The following is an 18,118-nucleotide window of genomic DNA, read 5'->3' as shown; positions in this document are numbered from 1 at the left end:
ATAAAAAAAATATAAAATTATAGTTAAAATGAAGTAAAATATTAGCATTTGAAATATCGTAACAAAAAATTATAAAAGACGTTTATTGATTAAAGGAAAAAATAATGAACAGAAATTACTGAGTCAAATAAAATTTATTTTTATTTCATATCAATTAATTTTAGTTTTTAAATTGTAATTAATCAAAAGAATTAATAATCCAACAAAATTTTCCGTTTTTTTAGGAAATAATTATAATTGAATTTTTCCTAAATAATTGGATTTTTTTTACATTTAAATCAAGATGAATTAATTCAATAAACTTAATCTTTTCCCGCTATTGACGGGATAAAAAATAAAATTGATTTAATTTTACTTGGAAAACATTTACGAATGCTAAACCAATCAAACCGGATGCAAATAATAAATAAAATTGGTTCCGCTAACCCGCGAGCTTTGTCCGTCGTCGAGTGTCGTGTCAGTGTGAGTAGCTCAGTTAATTCTCGAATTTATGGTATAAAAAATTTAAATCTAACCAAGCAAAAGTGAGTTTTGTGGCGTGGAATGAGACTGACCAAGCGCATGACAATATGCGAGTGGCTTTTTGACTTTGGTGATGTCCCGAAGGCTCTTCGCACCGCGTCGGCGGCAGACAGAAGCGGACGCGAAGACTTCGGGCTCGGAAACTAGCCCAGTTGGTGGGCACGCAGGTGCTGTCTTCGGACACGGGGCTGCTGTCCGAGCCGCGGTGGGAGTGCGTGGACGAGGAGGAAATTGCACCGCTGCCGGCGGCGGTGCACGCGTATCCCCTGGTCTACGCTGAGGCCATTGTCGTGTCCGAGGAGAGGAGCCAAGACCAGCTGGACGAGGAGATCAAGCGGCTCTTTGAGATCCACGTGGCCAGCAAGATGAAAATGCTGAAGCGAAAGGCTGAGACGTTCCCGCCGAGTCTCCGCAGACTCGATGTTATCAGGGAGGACGAGGAGTCGGGAAACGCCGAGCAGAATATTTATGAGGACGTCGATCTCAGAGGGTTGGTTCATCACCTATCTCCCTTCATCTCCCCCTTTTTTCAAAAAGATATCACAATTGGCAATGCGTGGTTTGGTTTTTAATGTGCGGGGTTTCAAGCAGGGAAACTTTTTTTCTGACGTCTCGTAAAAACTTGTTTTTCTCAAACTTGCACCTTTGAACTGATTTTTGTTTCTATTTTTTGTGGCGTATATCAAAGAAATGAATATTAATGAATATTTTATTTTAAAATTTTTTCTTTTCAATTCGAGGGATGAATTGTATTTAATAATGAAGTTTTCCTTGATCATTCTACAAAATTCTTCAATAATATGATTTTCTTCAACAGAAACAAAATTTGTAACTAACATAAGGCCGCAATTAAATATTTTATGTTATTTTTAACGAACTTTTAATTTTATTAAATAAAGTAAAATATTATGTAAAGTTATGATTATTTTAAAATATTTAAAATATATTTAATGGAAAACACGGTTTATATTTATGATATTTATAAATAATTTTATTTTCATAAATAAATAATAGTTTTTTTGGCCATTATCATTTTATCTTAATAAAATTTAATTAAATTTGAACTTGGGAAATTATGTGTACAGGGAAGAGTCAAATTTGAAGATTAATCATTACAAATTTAATACTGCTTCTAACATAAATTGTCCCAAGGGTGCAAGGGAATTGACAATCATATTTTCCAAATAACAAGTTACTAGTAAAAATATGGAAGCTGGATTATCCCAGTTGAATTGCAATTTGAAAATTTTTCATTTCAATGTTTTATTTAAGGAAACTGAAGTAAAAAAAAAATTTAAAAAGGGATTTATACATTTGCTGATTTTTTCTATTTCCCCCCACCTTTCTTTTGCTACTTTTAATTCCAATAAAAAAGTCAACAAGGGCAAACTTTTTTTCATTTTTCATTTTCAAAATTTTTTTTATGCGATTTACTTTCAATTTTAATTTTGCTTCTGTAGCACTCAAGAGAGCCTCCTCTCGAGCGACGGCGAGTCGGACGCTGGCCGTTCCGACTTGGACGAAGCAACCCTCGAGTTTGACAAAATCATGAATCTAGAGGAGCAGAATTACGAGCCGTACCACAGCAGCAGTTCCGACGTGGACGCTGATTTCGCCGCGTGCGACGAACTCGCGTCGGCCATCGTTCGGCGCCGCAGCAGAGAAATCATTGAAGCCGCAAAATTGAAAAACAACGACGACTACGAAACGGTGTTGGTCACCAGTTCGACCGACCTGGTGGTCCGAGAGGTCAAGGTCGAAGGGGAGGAGTTTGAAGCGATTTGCAGCAGGGAAGACCTGGAGGGAAATGTGGACGCCGAGTTCGAGGAAATCTGCAAGCAGAACGACGAAAGAGTCAACTCGGTGGTAGAATCCAAAGTGGAAATCGGTCTTTCAAACAGCCACGAGCTGAAAGTGCTGAAAATCGAAAGCTCAATTAATTCAAACGAGGAAGAAAATTCCGCTTGCAAGGATGAGAAGGAAATTGTTGAGGCTGTGATTCAAGAAGCTGAGCAAAACTGTGATATTGAGGTGAACCCGAGGTTTAGCCAAGTTCTGGAAGATTTCAGCAAGTCCAAACCTTTGCCGATAAAAACCGAGCCTCCAGACCGGAAAACCAAACTTGAAATCGCCAAATTCGACTTTCTTAAAACTCCTTTGGAGGAGCGGAACTCAGTCGTTGTCGTCGAATGTTCGGACAAAACCATGGATACAATCAACGAAAACTTTGACCAGCTTGAACGGGAAATCTGCAAGGAAAGTGAGCAGCTTGAAAACATGGCAGTGCGATCGGCCGAAATCATTGACAAATTCTCTGCGAAACTCGACGAAATGAATGAGTTGATGAATGAAACAAGCGGTCCTGTGATAATGGAGCAGATTAACCTGTTTGCCGAGCAACTGATCGCAGACGACAAATCGCTTTTCGAGACCAACAAAGATAAGTTGGTGAGTTTCATCAAGAACGGCATGGGCGATTCTCGCTCGTCGGTGCAAGACGTGCCGGATTTGCTCAAATTGCTGGAAAAAGACGAACGACCCGAGGAGGAGGATTTAATGTTCGAAGAGGAAAAGACGCTGACCTCGTTGGAACAAGTGACCCAGCGATTGGCGGAGGTGCTGCAAAACTCGCTGCGAAAATCGCCAGCCGAGCAGGAAGCAGATTTCGACTGTTCCGATAGCGAAAATAAAAGTGCTGGGCCAATCAGCAGTTTATCGTCAGCCGCCTTATCAACTCCGATATCACCGGCGAGATCGCGGTCCGCATCAATCGACTCCAATGCGTCGCAGGTGAGTGCTCTTGCTGGATCAAAATGTTGCTCACTAGAAATTTTATCATTTTAAAATCATTTAAAAAGAATTTATTACAAATTTTTAAAATTATTTGTTAGCCCTGAAATAATTAATTTAATAATTTTTCTTTAAATAAGGATATTTTTATATTATTCAATTAGGCAGATTTAAATAATAATAATATTCAAATTATTTAAGACAAAATTGTTTTATAGCTAAAAAAGATAAAATATTTATTTTTAATGTAAATTAAATAATTTAACTAAATATGTTCAAATATTTGAGGAGAAAAGATATTTTTAATCTTCAAATTAAAAGTTAAGTCTGCCCAGTTTTTTTATTTGCTAAAACCACGTATTACAAAAAGTTAAAAATATTGATAAGTAATTCAAAAAGGAATTTTTATTGATTTTTTTTGCTGCAATTTTGAAGATTTAAAAATTCCGCTTACTATTCTATTTATCAAAGATAGCTTCCATGGTTTTCAAGACTTTGTTTTGGCTAAAAAATCAAAATTTTATAGAGGAAAATGTGATTTTTGTTTGTTTGTTAAATTTTGCCAACTTTAAAGATAATCGTCAAACGTCTGAGCTTTTATTAAATCGTTAGTTTCTGTTGGAGACTATAAATTTTTAGAAATCTGATTTATTTCGTTCTAAAAAAAATAAATTTTTAAAATATTTTGAACCGTAAATTTCAGGACAGTGGAATTTTGACATAATTAAAAATTAAAATTTTTATTTGTAAACGAAAGTTTTGCAACTTAAAACCCAGTTATTTTTTTCAAATTTCGAGAAATTTTAGAAAACAAAAAATTTCATTGCTTATAAGGCTGGGAAATTTAATCTTTTGGTTCATAATTTGGAATTTCTTGATGTTGTCAATTCAGTTATTCATATTTAAATCCCCATTAAAAAGTTTTTTCTCTGCAAACTTGGGACTTTCATGATTTTTTCCCTAATATTTGATTAAAATTTTGAAGGGAACGACAATTTACGTTGCGTCCACGTGCTCGTCGGTGTGCAGCAGTGGTTGGAACGTGCAGGCCGCGGTGCCGCGTCTGCGAACGCTGTGCGTGGCCGCCGTGTCTAAGTTGGCGCGCGGGCGCGAGTTGATGCTGGCTTGGGGCCTGGCCAGCGCGGCCGAATTAAAAATAAGGCCGGCGCCGAATTTAGCCCGGACGCCACCGCCGCCACCGTCGAGGTGGTACCCCACCGGGGTCGGGCCGTTCGCCGTGGGCCTGTCGCCGGCGCAGCAGCGCGCCGAGCCGCAGTTGACGCGCGAACGCGCCGCCCTGTTGCTCGACCTGCACTGCAAGTTCGCGCAACGCCGCGCCTACCACGAACCCCACAAACGCATGGGCGTCGACCAGCACTCGGACGAGCAGTCCGAGGAGGCCCTCAAGGCCAAAATGCTGTCCGAGTGGCTCGACGACGAGGTCAAAATCGACGAGAGCCACACGCAGTCCGTCCTGACCACGGCCCGCAAGTTCGAAGTCGAAAGGTACAAACAAGGGTAAAAAAAAACACACTTTAATCATCCAGACGGGTTTCGATTTTGGTCCAGAATAGAAAAAATTCCTCAGTGTTTTGTTTTGTAAACACGTACATCGGTGTTGCCAGCTGTTCACTGAACCATGTGCTTTTCCAAAAATAATCTAAAAAATTGAAAATTTTAATTAATTCAGACCAGATTCAATTTTTGTTAAAATAAAATCATTTTGTATCATAAGAGGGTGCGTCCAGGAAAGATTTGAGGGTAAATGTTAAAAATTTTTCTTGAAAACATGCCAATCCAATTTTCAAGTATGTTGTTGGGGTGGTCAAGAGGCCTCGCTCACCAAATTTTCAAGTCAAAATAAGGGGTGCTTTTCCGGGAAATCAGATTTTTCCAAAAACAAAAAATATGGAATATCTTTGCTCCTATTGAGAAATTGTTAATGATCTTTTCACTTCCAGACGTAACTTTTTACGCCCGACAACTTTTCTGTTGCCAACTTTTGCGTAGGTCAAAGGTCAAGGTCACTAAATTGCAAATTTCACTTTCTAACGCAATTTTCGCAAAGAAGCACCCCTCAGAAATTTTTCGCAGTATAGAAAAAATGTAGCCCCAAATGTGTAGAACAACATCCTTGATTTCCAGAATGGCATTATTTTTAGTTTTTTAATTAATTTTAAATGAATATTAAAAAACAGTGAAAAATCGCTTTTCCGCAATAGAAAGTAATTTTCAAACAGCGATAACTCATTTTCTGTTAGAGATACGCAAAAATGTTATAGAACAAAAAGGATTTGTTTTGACTTTTTGCATCTAGTCATGTATTGTTTATACAGGTCAGGTCACTTGGGGTCATTGACCTCAGTGACCTGTGACCTTTAAGAGCAGTTTACTGAATATTTGGCACATAGTTAGGAAGAACTATTTTATGGAATGGTTTTAATAAGCTCATTTTCCACAAATTATTTTTTGAGGTCACAGGTCACCGAGGTCAATGACCCCAAGTGACCTGACCTGTATAAACAATACATGACTAGATGCAAAAAGTCAAAACAAATCCTTTTTGTTCTATAACATTTTTGCGTATCTCTAACAGAAAATGAGTTATCGCTGTTTGAAAATTACTTTCTATTGCGGAAAAGCGATTTTTCACTGTTTTTTAATATTCATTTAAAATTAATTAAAAAACTAAAAATAATGCCATTCTGGAAATCAAGGATGTTGTTCTACACACTTGGGGCTACATTTTTTTCTATACTGCGAAAAATTTCTGAGGGGTGCTTCTTTGCGAAAATTGCGTTAGAAAGTGAAATTTGCAATTTAGTGACCTTGACCTTTGACCTACGCAAAAGTTGGCAACAGAAAAGTTGTCGGGCGTAAAAAGTTACGTCTGGAAGTGAAAAGATCATTAACAATTTCTCAATAGGAGCAAAGATATTCCATATTTTTTGTTTTTGGAAAAATCTGATTTCCCGGAAAAGCACCCCTTATTTTGACTTGAAAATTTGGTGAGCGAGGCCTCTTGACCACCCCAACAACATACTTGAAAATTGGATTGGCATGTTTTCAAGAAAAATTTTTAACATTTACCCTCAAATCTATCCTGGACGCACCCAAGAGTGAAAAGCTACATTTTTTTAAAAAAAATTGTCAGATTTTGTATTTTATATTTCAATTTAAATATACATTAATTGGTTTTTCATGTGTTATTATAAAAATATTATTAAGATCGAAATTGACACAAAAGTAGGTTTAATCTAAAATTATATAGAATTCCTAGGTAAATTTCTAAAATTTCCAAGCTTTGTTATTTTATTTTTCAACAACGGCTCACTCATTTGTCTTATTCCTTCGAGAATTTGGCACTTCTAACAGCAATGGAGTTGGGTGTTTACGTTAAACCAGCCAAAAGCAACCCACATTTTCACCATGTCCCATCCAAAATCCTCAACAATCTTGTTTACTTCTTATTTTAATGGAGTTTCATGTGGCGCAAATGAATTCAAGTTTAAATTTGATATCTGTTTGGTATGAACAATTTTTTTAATTTAAATTTTTTAATTGATTAAATTCACCATTGGTCATGGTTTGGTTATTTAATTTACAATGTTAATTTGCATAAATCATCAAGAATAAAACCCTCGAGACAATCACTTAGAGAGATTTCACTCACTTAATCTATATTGAATAACACTGGGATGTCCTTTTATGCTAATATTTCAAATGAAAAAAGCAACTCCGCTTATTTTGTTCAAATGTTCAATCTCTTAATTAAATAAAGTTAATCATAGCCACAAAAAATAAAATGTCTAATTATTATTATTATAAATGTAATAAAATATAATTAATAATAAAAAATAAAAAAATATTGTTATACATTAAAGAAAATATTTAAATTAATATTTTCAGTATTAATTAACTGTAAATTTATTACCCTAATGTTGGAAACATTGAAAGCAATAATTAAAGATTAATAAAAACAGATATTTGGGCAATAAAGACAGTTGGCAATAGATTCGAATGACGATTTCCCCCTAAATCAATGGAAGATTTTTTTGCAAATCTAGGAATTACTGAAATTATCTGGATTACCAAGATTTTACTCAATTTTTAGAGAATTTGGAAAGAAAAAAATATAAAACATCACAGAGGTAAAAATTTATTCTGGACCAAAAACTCACGGAACCCGAACGGGACAAACTCAAAACGGAGACTTGTGGTTGGGTTCAGGTACCACATCTCGAAGCAGCGGGACATCGCCGTGGAGATCCAGGGTCAGCGACAATTTCGCATGCTTCGGGAGCAGATGGAGCAGCAGATGCTGGAGGAGGAGCGGCGCAGGGACGAGCAGGAGCAGCAATTCCAAGAGGAGCGTCTTGACGAGCCGGACGAGCAACAGATGGCTCCGCTCGGCGCCGCCGCCTCTCCAGACCAAGTGGACGACGGCACGCTCCAGCAACTCGCCCTCTTGGAGGAGTTCGCCTCGATCGCCACAGCCAGATTGGTGGCCGCAAGATCCGAGGCGGCCGACGGCCACACCGACTTCCCCGACACGATGATTCCTCTCGAGCAGGGTGAGTTTTCCACGTGTTAAAAAAGGGGGCGAAATTTCTCAAAAATTATTGGGACACAATCAACAATCAGGAGCCAAAATGAATAAATTTATACCACACTCGACACGATACTTGAAAACGGTTCTAATTTTATATAAATTGTTTCATTAAATATTAAAATTGAGGAAATAATTTAATTTTATAATGAAATGATTCAATTTTTTTTTTACTTTGGCTTCATTTATAGGAGAGATTTTTGTTTTAAATTTTAGACATTTTATTGTGATTGTTGAGTCAACAATTGCAAATTTTTATATCAGATTTAACAGATGAAAATGGCCTCAATATTGTATATTTTCTCAGAAATTAATTTAGGAATTTGTGGTACAAATTTTGTATAGTTAAATTTAATTTATTGGTTTTCAACAAAAATGAAATATCAAATTCTATTAATATAAATAATTAAAATTCCTCATAAGAAATTTATAAGGAATATAAATAAAATCGCTAGGAAATCGTAAATATCTATTTTTATCTATTTATATATTTTTTTTAACTGTCTCATCTCGTTTCCAATTTTTAATGATCCGCGAGAGATGTTTCCATCGCCGAATTGCGCAAGGCGAGTAAAACGTCTCTCCGGAGACAGAGTGATTTACAGCTTTTAAAAAGTTATTGACGAGTCTCCTCGGTAACAAATCTTTCTGCGCGACTTTTCTCAGGTGGCTCCACGACAAAACCGTTTAACATAACGCGTCCGAAACGGTTCCAATCAATCAATCAGCGGCTGCCTCTGGAGGCGAATGAATGGACGCAGAATAATGGGGGCGTAAAGCGTCGAGGTTTTAAATTAAATCACGCGTAATGGGCGGATCGAGGGGTGAAGCTCGCGAGCCCATAATTATGTTTACGCATGACTCAATTTTCTGGGTCACGCTCGGTGTGGGTGTTGCGAGTTTATATCTCTCTCTCTCTCGGCAGAAAAGAGAGAGAAAACCCGGCGCCGGTTGATGGACTCGTTGGTTCAAACTAGGGAGCAGTAGTTTTCCCTCCCTTTTGCGTTACGTCACACGCCGCGTTATTTTGGGATATCCACACCGACACACTTCCCTTAGCACCTCTCTGACCGAATGAACACCGACCGACCGACCGACCGACCGACTGCCGCTCGGTCGAAAAAGAGGCTGTGGGCGAAAAGCGACATCCGAGATAGATTTTGGATTTGTCAAAAATTTGATCGCGGACTAAATTTTGTTTCAATAACAATAAAACCTGCTAAAGATCGTTTTGCAATTTATTTTTTCAAATATTAATGAATAAATGGGAAGATTTTTTTAATGTAAAGAGAAAAGGCGCTGTTAAAATATGCACAAAAAAGTTGAACGTTTTATTTTCTTAAATTTGTATTAGGTGTTGAAAAATATCCAATAGAATTAATAAAATTCAATTTGACGATGCATTTACGCTAATTGTGTCATTCTGGTTCAAAATTCAAAATTTTTGAGACCTTTTTGTGAATTTTTTTTAAGATTTTTAATCGAATCATTTCTATATTAATTAATTTAAATTTTTACCTAAATTTTGCTGTATGTTGAAAATTTCATTGGAATTTTTCTGTGTTTTCATATCGTCAGAAATTTAAGAACAAAAATGTGGAATTTTAGTATCCTTAATTTTATTTAAAATACTTAGAATTTGATAAAATGACATAAAAATAAACTCTGTGAGATTTTTTTATAGTTAACATAAACTGACTTTAAAACTGAGCTTTTTAAACAATTTTTCAGATTGTCAAATATCGATCCAGGGCTATAAACTTTATTAATAAATACTGAAAGCTATTGACAAGGTTAAGCCTGGAGGAATTAATTTTTACACCCAAATCGATTGAAACCACGAATTGTTTGAGAAAGTTTAATTCAAATACATTTTACCTGAAACTTTGATTATTTCAGGTAACAAATATTTAATTATTTACTGGAAATTTTACAAGTTTGTCTGGCTATGAAATTTGCACATCTTATGTTTAAACGTTTGTCATGAAATTTAATTTATCAATTTTTATATTGTGCCCACATGATTTTCGGTTATTTTGTTTTGCTGCCCAATTTTGTAGCGATGGTGGAGGTTAGCATGGTGAGCTGTGATTTGCTTAGGGAAATTGATGACGAGCTGAGACGCAAACACGGCATTGTTTTATTGCGTAGTAAGTAAAGTAAAAAGTCGCAATCGCAAAGCAGGCTCTCCAGCTATTTCTGCCTCCTCTAATGAATGCACGCACACCACACTCGCTTAGGCTGACAAGTTCCTTCGCTTTTTGGATGTATGCAACACGCATGTCTCGCAGCCTTTCCAGGTTGCATACTCCGACCATCATATACACTTTCATCAATCAGTTATTTGATTCATTCCATTAATAATTTTAAACTTTTAATTGCTATTTTACCTGACACGAATTGACTGAAGAGCGTATTCTTATTTTTCATTGTAATAAAAACAATTGAAAACTTTCAATTTATATTATAATTTTTATTATAATTATAATATAATTTATTATATTCATAAGATTTATAATATAAATTAATATTTTTTTAATGCATTAAATCAAATTTGAAAAAACAGATTTTTACCAATTCTCAACCTTTGGATCTTCATTGAAACGGTGATAAAAAATAAATTCATGATTTTAATTAAAATATTAATTCATCTCATACGCTTTAGGTTGGATTCAATTTTTTCAAATATTTATTTTTACAACAGTTTTAGATTCAACAACAATTTATTTAAGACACATTTTTTCCTCCAAATTCATATCGACCCTTTCGTCATTTCTCGGAACTCGGAACTTAATGGAGCGGCTGGAACGAAGTGAAAATTGGTGTGAACGTCCCATTTAAAGAACTCATTAAAAATTCCGAGGGGTCGGCTGACTGACAAACGATGCGTGTTCGCGCCCCGGGAATTCTTTGTCCAAATAATTATAATTCAATTAAGCTAATAATGCGTATCATCGGGCGCAGATCGGCGACGGCGCTCGCTGCTGGCCAGTGTCCAAATCGTGTGTCAGCCGCCGTGGTTATTAGCCTTATAGACAGTCGTGGAGGAGCATAACAGGACAGCCGAGAGAGTTGACGAAATGCTCGGCCGTGGGAGTTTCTGTGTTTAAAATAAACACCACAAACGAACCGGTAGGAAAGGGTCGCGCTTCTTGTCCTAATTTGTCCAGACGTCCATATTTAATTTTTATTAACCGGACGCAAATAAAAATAGCTATGCAAAAATCCATTTTTTTTCTGTTTTCAAACAAAAGTTGAAAGTTTGATTAAATCGATTTTTTTTTTCGAATTTGAGAGAGAGAAATTGGTCGGTCTCGTTTCTGGCAGCACTTCCAGCCGGCGGAGCCAAACTTGTTGTCATTGTCAGTGTGGTTGCGGGCGCCGAGCTGCTAGCACGCTCTAGTCAGTCGGTCCATCCGGAGATTCGTTTTCCTTCCACCGCCGAGATGAAATTCACAGGTCAGTTTTATCGGCGCGTAAAATTGATTTACGAGGGAGGGGCTTTCTATTTTTTATTCGCGGTCGCCTCTTCAATTTATTAGCACTAGCGAAATTGAATCCGGGTACATTTTTTCGATTTTTTTTTCATGAATGAAAAGTCTGTCGGATTCCTCGGGGGTCTGTTCAGTATCGAAAAATTGCCTGTTGAGTTATGCAATCGGTCCAGCTAAAAGTGTTGCAGCAACCTTGAGATCTCAACCGCCTCCAACGTGAGCTGCTCGTTCATTTTTAGAATTCTGAGAGAAAGATGGCAACTTTCGTCCTGCCGTGGGCGAGAGAACGGTGATTTGGAACAAACAGTTAGCAAAATATTTTGCTCATAAATCGATTTTCGTCCGTTCCCGAGAGCTATTTTTGAATTCAAACACTTTTTTTAGCCCAATAAATTGTAAATTATTTCAATTTCTAAATCGGATAGGAGGAATTTTAGCTAAAATCAATCAGAAACACGTAATTACTGTGAAAGCTTATAATTTTGTTGAATTTGAAAAATAGCTTGCGGAAATATATTTTTGCTAAAGAAAAAAAACAATCATAACTTTTTAAAACTAATATTTTGCCCAAAAAGGATATTCTTGTTCCAAGAGGCAGTTTAAAATTTGAAATAAATCAGCTTTAAACCAATTGTGTCATTGGCGTATTTATTGAAGCGGAAACTAAAATAATTGTAAAATAATTAAAAAATTTATTTCTCTATTTATAAAAAAAATACATAGGAACTATTTGACTGAAATGAATTTACACTTTTCTGAGTAATGAACTGTTTAAGCAAAAAATATTATATATTTTTAGGCAGTTATTCCTGCGTTCATAACAAGATTTGAATAAAGAACACTGAATCACAGACCACAATTAGCGGCAATTAGCGTTTTCGCAAACATTACTCAACACCAATTTGGCAAATCAAACGGAGCTGCGCTGAAAGAAAGAAACAAAGTGTGTGATTCACTCACGTGTTGCGCCATCCCGATGCGCTCCCATTTCTGATTGTTGTTATTATTGCAGGCAATAATAACGCAACATCAACAACGACTAAAACTTCAACCACCACAGTAGTGCCTTCTCCCACTTTTAAAGCCAAGGCGCCGTCCCCAGGTAAGGCCCAAAGACGACACCTAAAAAAAAACGCAATTATTAAACAAACAAAAATGTTTAACCCCATTTTGATGAAATTTGACACACTAAAAACTATTAAAAAGATTAAAAATGCATCCGCAGTTCGAAATTAAAATTTTTTTCCACTCTGGAGCCCCGATAATGGCGGGGCGTCAAAGAGTGTAAATATGGTAATTTATTAGGACAGAGTACACGACAGAGTGAGTAAAAACACACGCAGCCCTTGGGACGGCGTGCGCGTGCCAAGATTCGGACGGAGCCGGCTAAAAAGTAACAGAGACCCGCTCTTCTCCGTGGAGGAGGCCAGAGCGAGCCTAAAACGCACTCACACATTTACCTTTCCATCGATACTCACCCCAAGACATATAAAATACTCTTGATATGTTTCTATTATTTTACAGCATGATTCTTTTAAAGGTCCTCTTCAGTAAATATTTTTATTGTTGAATTTGAAAGAGAGAGAAAAGCATTTGCTGACTGAAATCGTAATTTGATTGAAAAATTCTGGATTCTCAATATGAACAAGGCATGAAACTGGGGCTCACCTTTCCCACCAAAAACATATTTGAACTGATTTGAACTAATTAAACATATTAAAGCGCTTCAATTTACTAAAAATGAACATGTTTTATACATTGATATTAATATTTAATTTAATTTTTTCAAATTTCTTTCGTGGTGAAAGTAGTTGAACATTGTTTTAATTCTCAGGAGTAAGAATTACTTTCAGTCATACATTTTTGTAATCTTACAAATTTTATAATAAAAATAAATACTGACGAGGACCTCAAAGAAACGTTTCCTAGAAATATCTAGATTTGGTTTTGTACATAGAACAGTTTTTTAACCTTAAGCTTTGTTTTAATTTAATGAATATCAATGTACATATATATATTTGGTATGAAATTTTGCCTGCTTTAAAGAAAATTACCAAAATTTACGTTTGTACGTTATTTTCCTATTTAAAATTTTGTCAGCAAAGAGTCGAAGTTTCTTACTTGGTTCCCTGCAGGTGTCTGGTCACCGAAGCCTGGAAGGGCGGCGAGTTCCAATCCTGTGCTGCCAAATAACAACTCCCTGCCGTCGCCGACCTCCTCAAACAATGACGAGCCCCCACCGCCTCCAGTGTGGACCCCGAAGGCGTCTCCGACCCTAGAGAGGAAGGAGTTTCGTCCCGTCAGGTTCGAGACCAACAATCCACCCCCTCGACCGCCTGCATACCAAGAACCGGTGAGAAAATTCAGAAATATAATAAACATGATGGAAAAAAATTAAATAAAATTATAGGAAGAATTAAAAGGTTCTTTCTGGAAAAGGTTTTCTGAAGAAAACTGGTTCTAAATGTGATGAAATAAAAAAATTAAATCAACAAAATTTCGTAAAATTGGAAATCCGTCACATAAAAAGATGATAAAATTTCATTTCCAGTGCAAATATAAATTTCAACGTGACAAATTGGTGTAGAATAATTGGTTTTCACTTTTTTTAAATTTAAATCTTTTCTTTTATTGTTTGAGTCTAAAAAATTTTCAAACTAACAAATAATCTGACTCTTTCTTTGCTAAAAATAAATTGAGCTAAAATTTCGCTCTTTCTCTTTGCAAATAATGTGGGTCAGATCGATGAACCGAGTAATTTTCCTACGTCATTTTTCCTTCCACCCGCACCCGAAGACTAATGGGCCGATTTATTTCCGCAGGTGACCCCGCCATTCGATTTGGTTCCCGCACAGAGCAGGGAGCAGGCGACGCACAACATCAGCAGCTCGTTGGATAGGAAATTGACGCTGAACCTGCCAAAGCTGCCCAGAGCGCAAAACCCGACCGTCACTCTGCTACAGAAAGCCCGAGGTGCGTTTTTATATTGTTTCCTTTAGTCGCCGTAACTCATTCTCCGTGGCAGAGGGCCAAATCCCGAGAGGCGCGATTTACTTGGACCACAAGATGAGCGCCAACGAGACCCACCACCAGCAGCAGCAGAGACAAGAAACGCAACAGCAGCAGCACCAAGACGCCGAAACCGTCAACCCAAATGATATTCGTAATAAAAATAACGTTTAAGTGAAAAATTAGAATTTTTGATAATATTTTGATTTTCAGTTTACACTGTCCAAAAAGAGGAGGTCGAGGACAATAAGAAAATTGTCCAACTGTCTCCGAAGAAATATGACGGAATTGGTCCAACCACCAAAGAGGGCATCCCTCTTGTCATGAGATCAGTGAGTATCTTAACCATTTTTTAAAATAAAAGTAATATTTTATAATAATTTAACAATTTTAAATTTATTAAATTTTTTTGGCGAAGTATTTGTTGTATCGAGATTATTTTCAAACTAATTTTTAGTATTTTTTTTTATTTAATATGCTAAATAAATTTAATATTTTTTATATTTAACAATTTCAAATTTTTAATAATTAAAAATATTTATTGTCATTAATATATTTTTAATTTTCATAGAATATCAAAGAAGAAAATTACGGCAAGTGGTACAAAAGGATGTACGACTCATTGCACAAAGCAGGAAAAGATGGTGAGATGATTTTGATTTTCTCTGTATCATTTAAGAATAAAATAATATTTAAAAATCAGAAATAAAATTCTCAGGCAGATACTGAATGGGCTCCTCTCTTGTTCTTATTACAGATGACAGTATAACTATTCGGTACAGGCCTAGTAGCAATAGCCGTCGAGGTGTGAATCTTTCAAAATCTCTAGCTGTTTGATAGCTTTTTTATTATATATAATATTTGTATAAAACAATTACCAAATTCAGTCGTATATACATTAATTGCTATCAAATACTGCGTGTTATATGCACGTTTGTAGCAATTTATCCATAATTATCTTCGATCATTTTGCACTCAACTACTTATTTCTTTAATTAATCACGCTTAATTTCTATCTCTACAAATGCTTTCCGCTTTAACACCTTTTCAGCATTGGCGCACCTTATTTAGTCATTGCTTCAGATCACTTCAAAGCAATCACTGTGTTGTTTATTACGTGTTGCAAAAATAAAAAAAATAAAAAGAGGAAATATTCTTAAATAATTTATATTTCAGGATATCCGTACAGTTCGGCTGGGGGATACGTTTCTGAGCCGGAGCCGACGGGAGAATACGACTCTGATGCGACGACAGGGTATTCCTCAAAGTATGCCACATTAGATAGACGACGCATCAAGAACAAGGAGCCGGACTTCACGTCTACCATGCCCAGAGCAAGGTAAAGTCAAGTCCGGTCAAGTCAAAATAACACAAAAAGAGTAAAAAAATTTATGCTGCATTAGAGATTTTCAATTTTTTTTTCAATCGGTTTTAATTAATTTATTGCTGGTTATGAAAAGTTTATAAATTTTAAAAGCAGTTCATTTGAAAAATAAAACAGAATTTTTTTCAATAAAATTGGTTTAAATAAGGATTTATTTTTGTTTTCAATACGAAAAAAACTATTATTTTGGAATTTGTCAACTCTTTTAATCTCTAATTGTAAATTAATTTCTTTTATCGAAATTATATATCTAAAAAGTTCAAAGTCTTTATTTACAAAATATATATTTTAGGTCTGAGTATTTAGTAATTGTAAATTATAAAATCTGATTAAATTTTTTATTCAGGTACATTTCCCCTTCGATAAAACACGCTTGTGAGGTGTACAAGAACCAGCCGGGCAGAATTGAGGACTACGAGCCCGGCAGGTCGAGCATCTCAGAAAAAGAAGCCAAGCTGGTGAGTCAGCCGCTTTCAGCAAAAATTTAACGTGTCTCGAGCTTATCTTTATTAACGCCTCGCATTTTTATAATCTCGAAATTACGTTTATATATTTAGCTAGAGGCTAATGGAGCGCTGGTTGTTTTTATCTTCGTGTAAACTAATGCTTCTATAATGTTTGTTTTAGTGGTGGGATGAGGTTATGGACATCTTTGACGGGGTAGGCTTCTTTCGTTCACATAATTTCCCGCTAAAATCCCATTTAATTCAGGCATGTCTCGAAAATTCTCACTCTTTGTACCTCCCTATTTTAGTGGATTGACATTAACGCTCCCTACCAGTCACGATGGAGAATCTTTTTCCGCGTAAGAGAAATGAAAAAAAAGTGCCTGTTCATTCATTAATGACTCACCACTATATACTATACACATCATTATTTTCTTTCATTGCTCCCACCTGTTGTGAGCAGCGTTTTTCTCCACTTGGTATTCTTTTTTTTTGTTCTTGTATAAATATTAACACGTACAATCCGCACACACAGTAGTCTTTACTCCCTTGTACACTTTCTCACCCGGCAGTGTATGTTCGTCTGTTTTCACTCCAATGTGTACATTTTGTATTTCAGCAAACTGGCATGCAAGCGTCGGCACAGAGTAAAAAGTTGCACGTCTCTTCCTTAAGTGTAGGTGTCACCTTTTGTCCTTGTTTTGTATATTTTCATATTTTGTAAAAAGCACAACTTTTGAAATTCAAAAGCTTAATTATTTAGGCCAGAAGAAAAAAAATTGTAAAGATTTAAAATTAAATCTAGATCTTTTTTATTTTCGGTGTCTCATCAGGCTTAATTTTTTTCTACCCAAATGTTTATTTTTGTTCAATATGAATTTGAAAGTAAAGATTTGATAAATTTCTAGAACATTTATTATTTTCAAAGCTAGACAGACTTTGACAAAATTTAATTGGGCGATTTATTATCTAAAGTTATTTTATTTATCAAATTTCTAAATATTCAGTTCTTAACTGAAATTAAATTAAAATTTAAAAAAAGAAATAATTTGCCATCAAAATCACATGGACTTATGTTTTCTGATGAGCATCGGTTTTTTTTAAATTTAACTGCTTTCATTGTTGTATAAAATAGGCAACAAAGTTATATTTATTTTTATTTTGTTGATAAAATTCTTTTTATTTTAAGAATTATAGGAAACAAAATAATTTATATCTATTTTGATATTTTTATTGCTGCAAAAGGATTTGCAAGAGCTGGAATTAATAACGACAAAGGTTGGATGTTTAAAAAAAATTCTAATTTCTCAAAACCAATAAATCTCTAACAGCGAAACTGCTCCGTTTGTTTTCAGCATGCTGCTGAGAGTCAATCAACAGTCAAGAAGCAGTTCATGGCGCAGTGAGCATAATATTTTTAAAAAGCAGGCAGCCAATTTAATTTTACGATTCTAGCGCCTTGAAAGACGGTTACGACAGCGACTCGCAGTTGATTTTCAAGAAACGCGACGATGGCGAGTTGTCGAGCGCCCTCAGCCCCGTCGAGCAGAAACAAGCGTACAAGTCCATTCAGTCCGGTGGTGAAGTTCCTCTGCACGGTTTGCGAAAACTGGCACCTGAAAAACCCCGAGGTAAGACCTGAATTTATTTATTTATTTTTTTTTCTCTCTCTCTCTCTCAAATGATATGGACAAAACTTTGCTTTTATTAAAATTAGCTCTCTTTAGGAACGCCTTTGGGCATGCAAATTTACTATATATTTTGGTGGTGGAGTTGTTAGATCTGTGTTTATTTTTAAGAATGTATAAAAAAATCAAAAGGTGAGCACTTTGGATGAAACCACACGGAACTCTTCATATTCTAT

At 35.7% G+C, this 18,118-nt stretch overlaps 1 protein-coding gene across 4 annotated transcripts in view; it reads left to right on the top strand.

Annotated features, from left to right (window-relative positions):
* Positions 1–18,118, top strand: part of LOC132204758 (uncharacterized) — a 47,907-nt gene that overhangs the window by 17,226 nt on the left and 12,563 nt on the right. Inside the window, exons 6-22 of one of the 4 annotated variants that reach the window (XM_059633500.1) lie at positions 607–1,012; positions 1,983–3,312; positions 4,298–4,830; positions 7,543–7,886; positions 12,428–12,517; positions 13,551–13,768; positions 14,238–14,388; positions 14,441–14,578; positions 14,638–14,756; positions 14,996–15,068; positions 15,182–15,229; positions 15,601–15,763; positions 16,155–16,266; positions 16,436–16,468; positions 16,874–16,930; positions 17,610–17,656; positions 17,710–17,885. In XM_059633500.1, coding sequence (XP_059489483.1) covers positions 607–1,012; positions 1,983–3,312; positions 4,298–4,830; positions 7,543–7,886; positions 12,428–12,517; positions 13,551–13,768; positions 14,238–14,388; positions 14,441–14,578; positions 14,638–14,756; positions 14,996–15,068; positions 15,182–15,229; positions 15,601–15,763; positions 16,155–16,266; positions 16,436–16,468; positions 16,874–16,930; positions 17,610–17,656; positions 17,710–17,885 — 4,038 coding nt within the window. The remainder of the gene's footprint in view (positions 1–606; positions 1,013–1,982; positions 3,313–4,297; positions 4,831–7,542; positions 7,887–12,427; positions 12,518–13,550; positions 13,769–14,237; positions 14,389–14,440; positions 14,579–14,637; positions 14,757–14,995; positions 15,069–15,181; positions 15,230–15,600; positions 15,764–16,154; positions 16,267–16,435; positions 16,469–16,873; positions 16,931–17,609; positions 17,657–17,709; positions 17,886–18,118) is intronic. The other 3 variants (XM_059633501.1, XM_059633502.1, XM_059633503.1) reach the window with 3 other exon arrangements.

This window comes from Neocloeon triangulifer, unplaced genomic scaffold, assembly GCF_031216515.1.
Source record: "Neocloeon triangulifer isolate White Clay Creek 2 clone unplaced genomic scaffold, ASM3121651v1 ptg000022l, whole genome shotgun sequence".
Taxonomy (NCBI): domain Eukaryota; kingdom Metazoa; phylum Arthropoda; class Insecta; order Ephemeroptera; family Baetidae; genus Neocloeon; species Neocloeon triangulifer.
The sequence above is the reverse complement of the archived record's forward strand: the minus strand, read 5'-3'. Positions and strand labels throughout refer to the sequence as shown.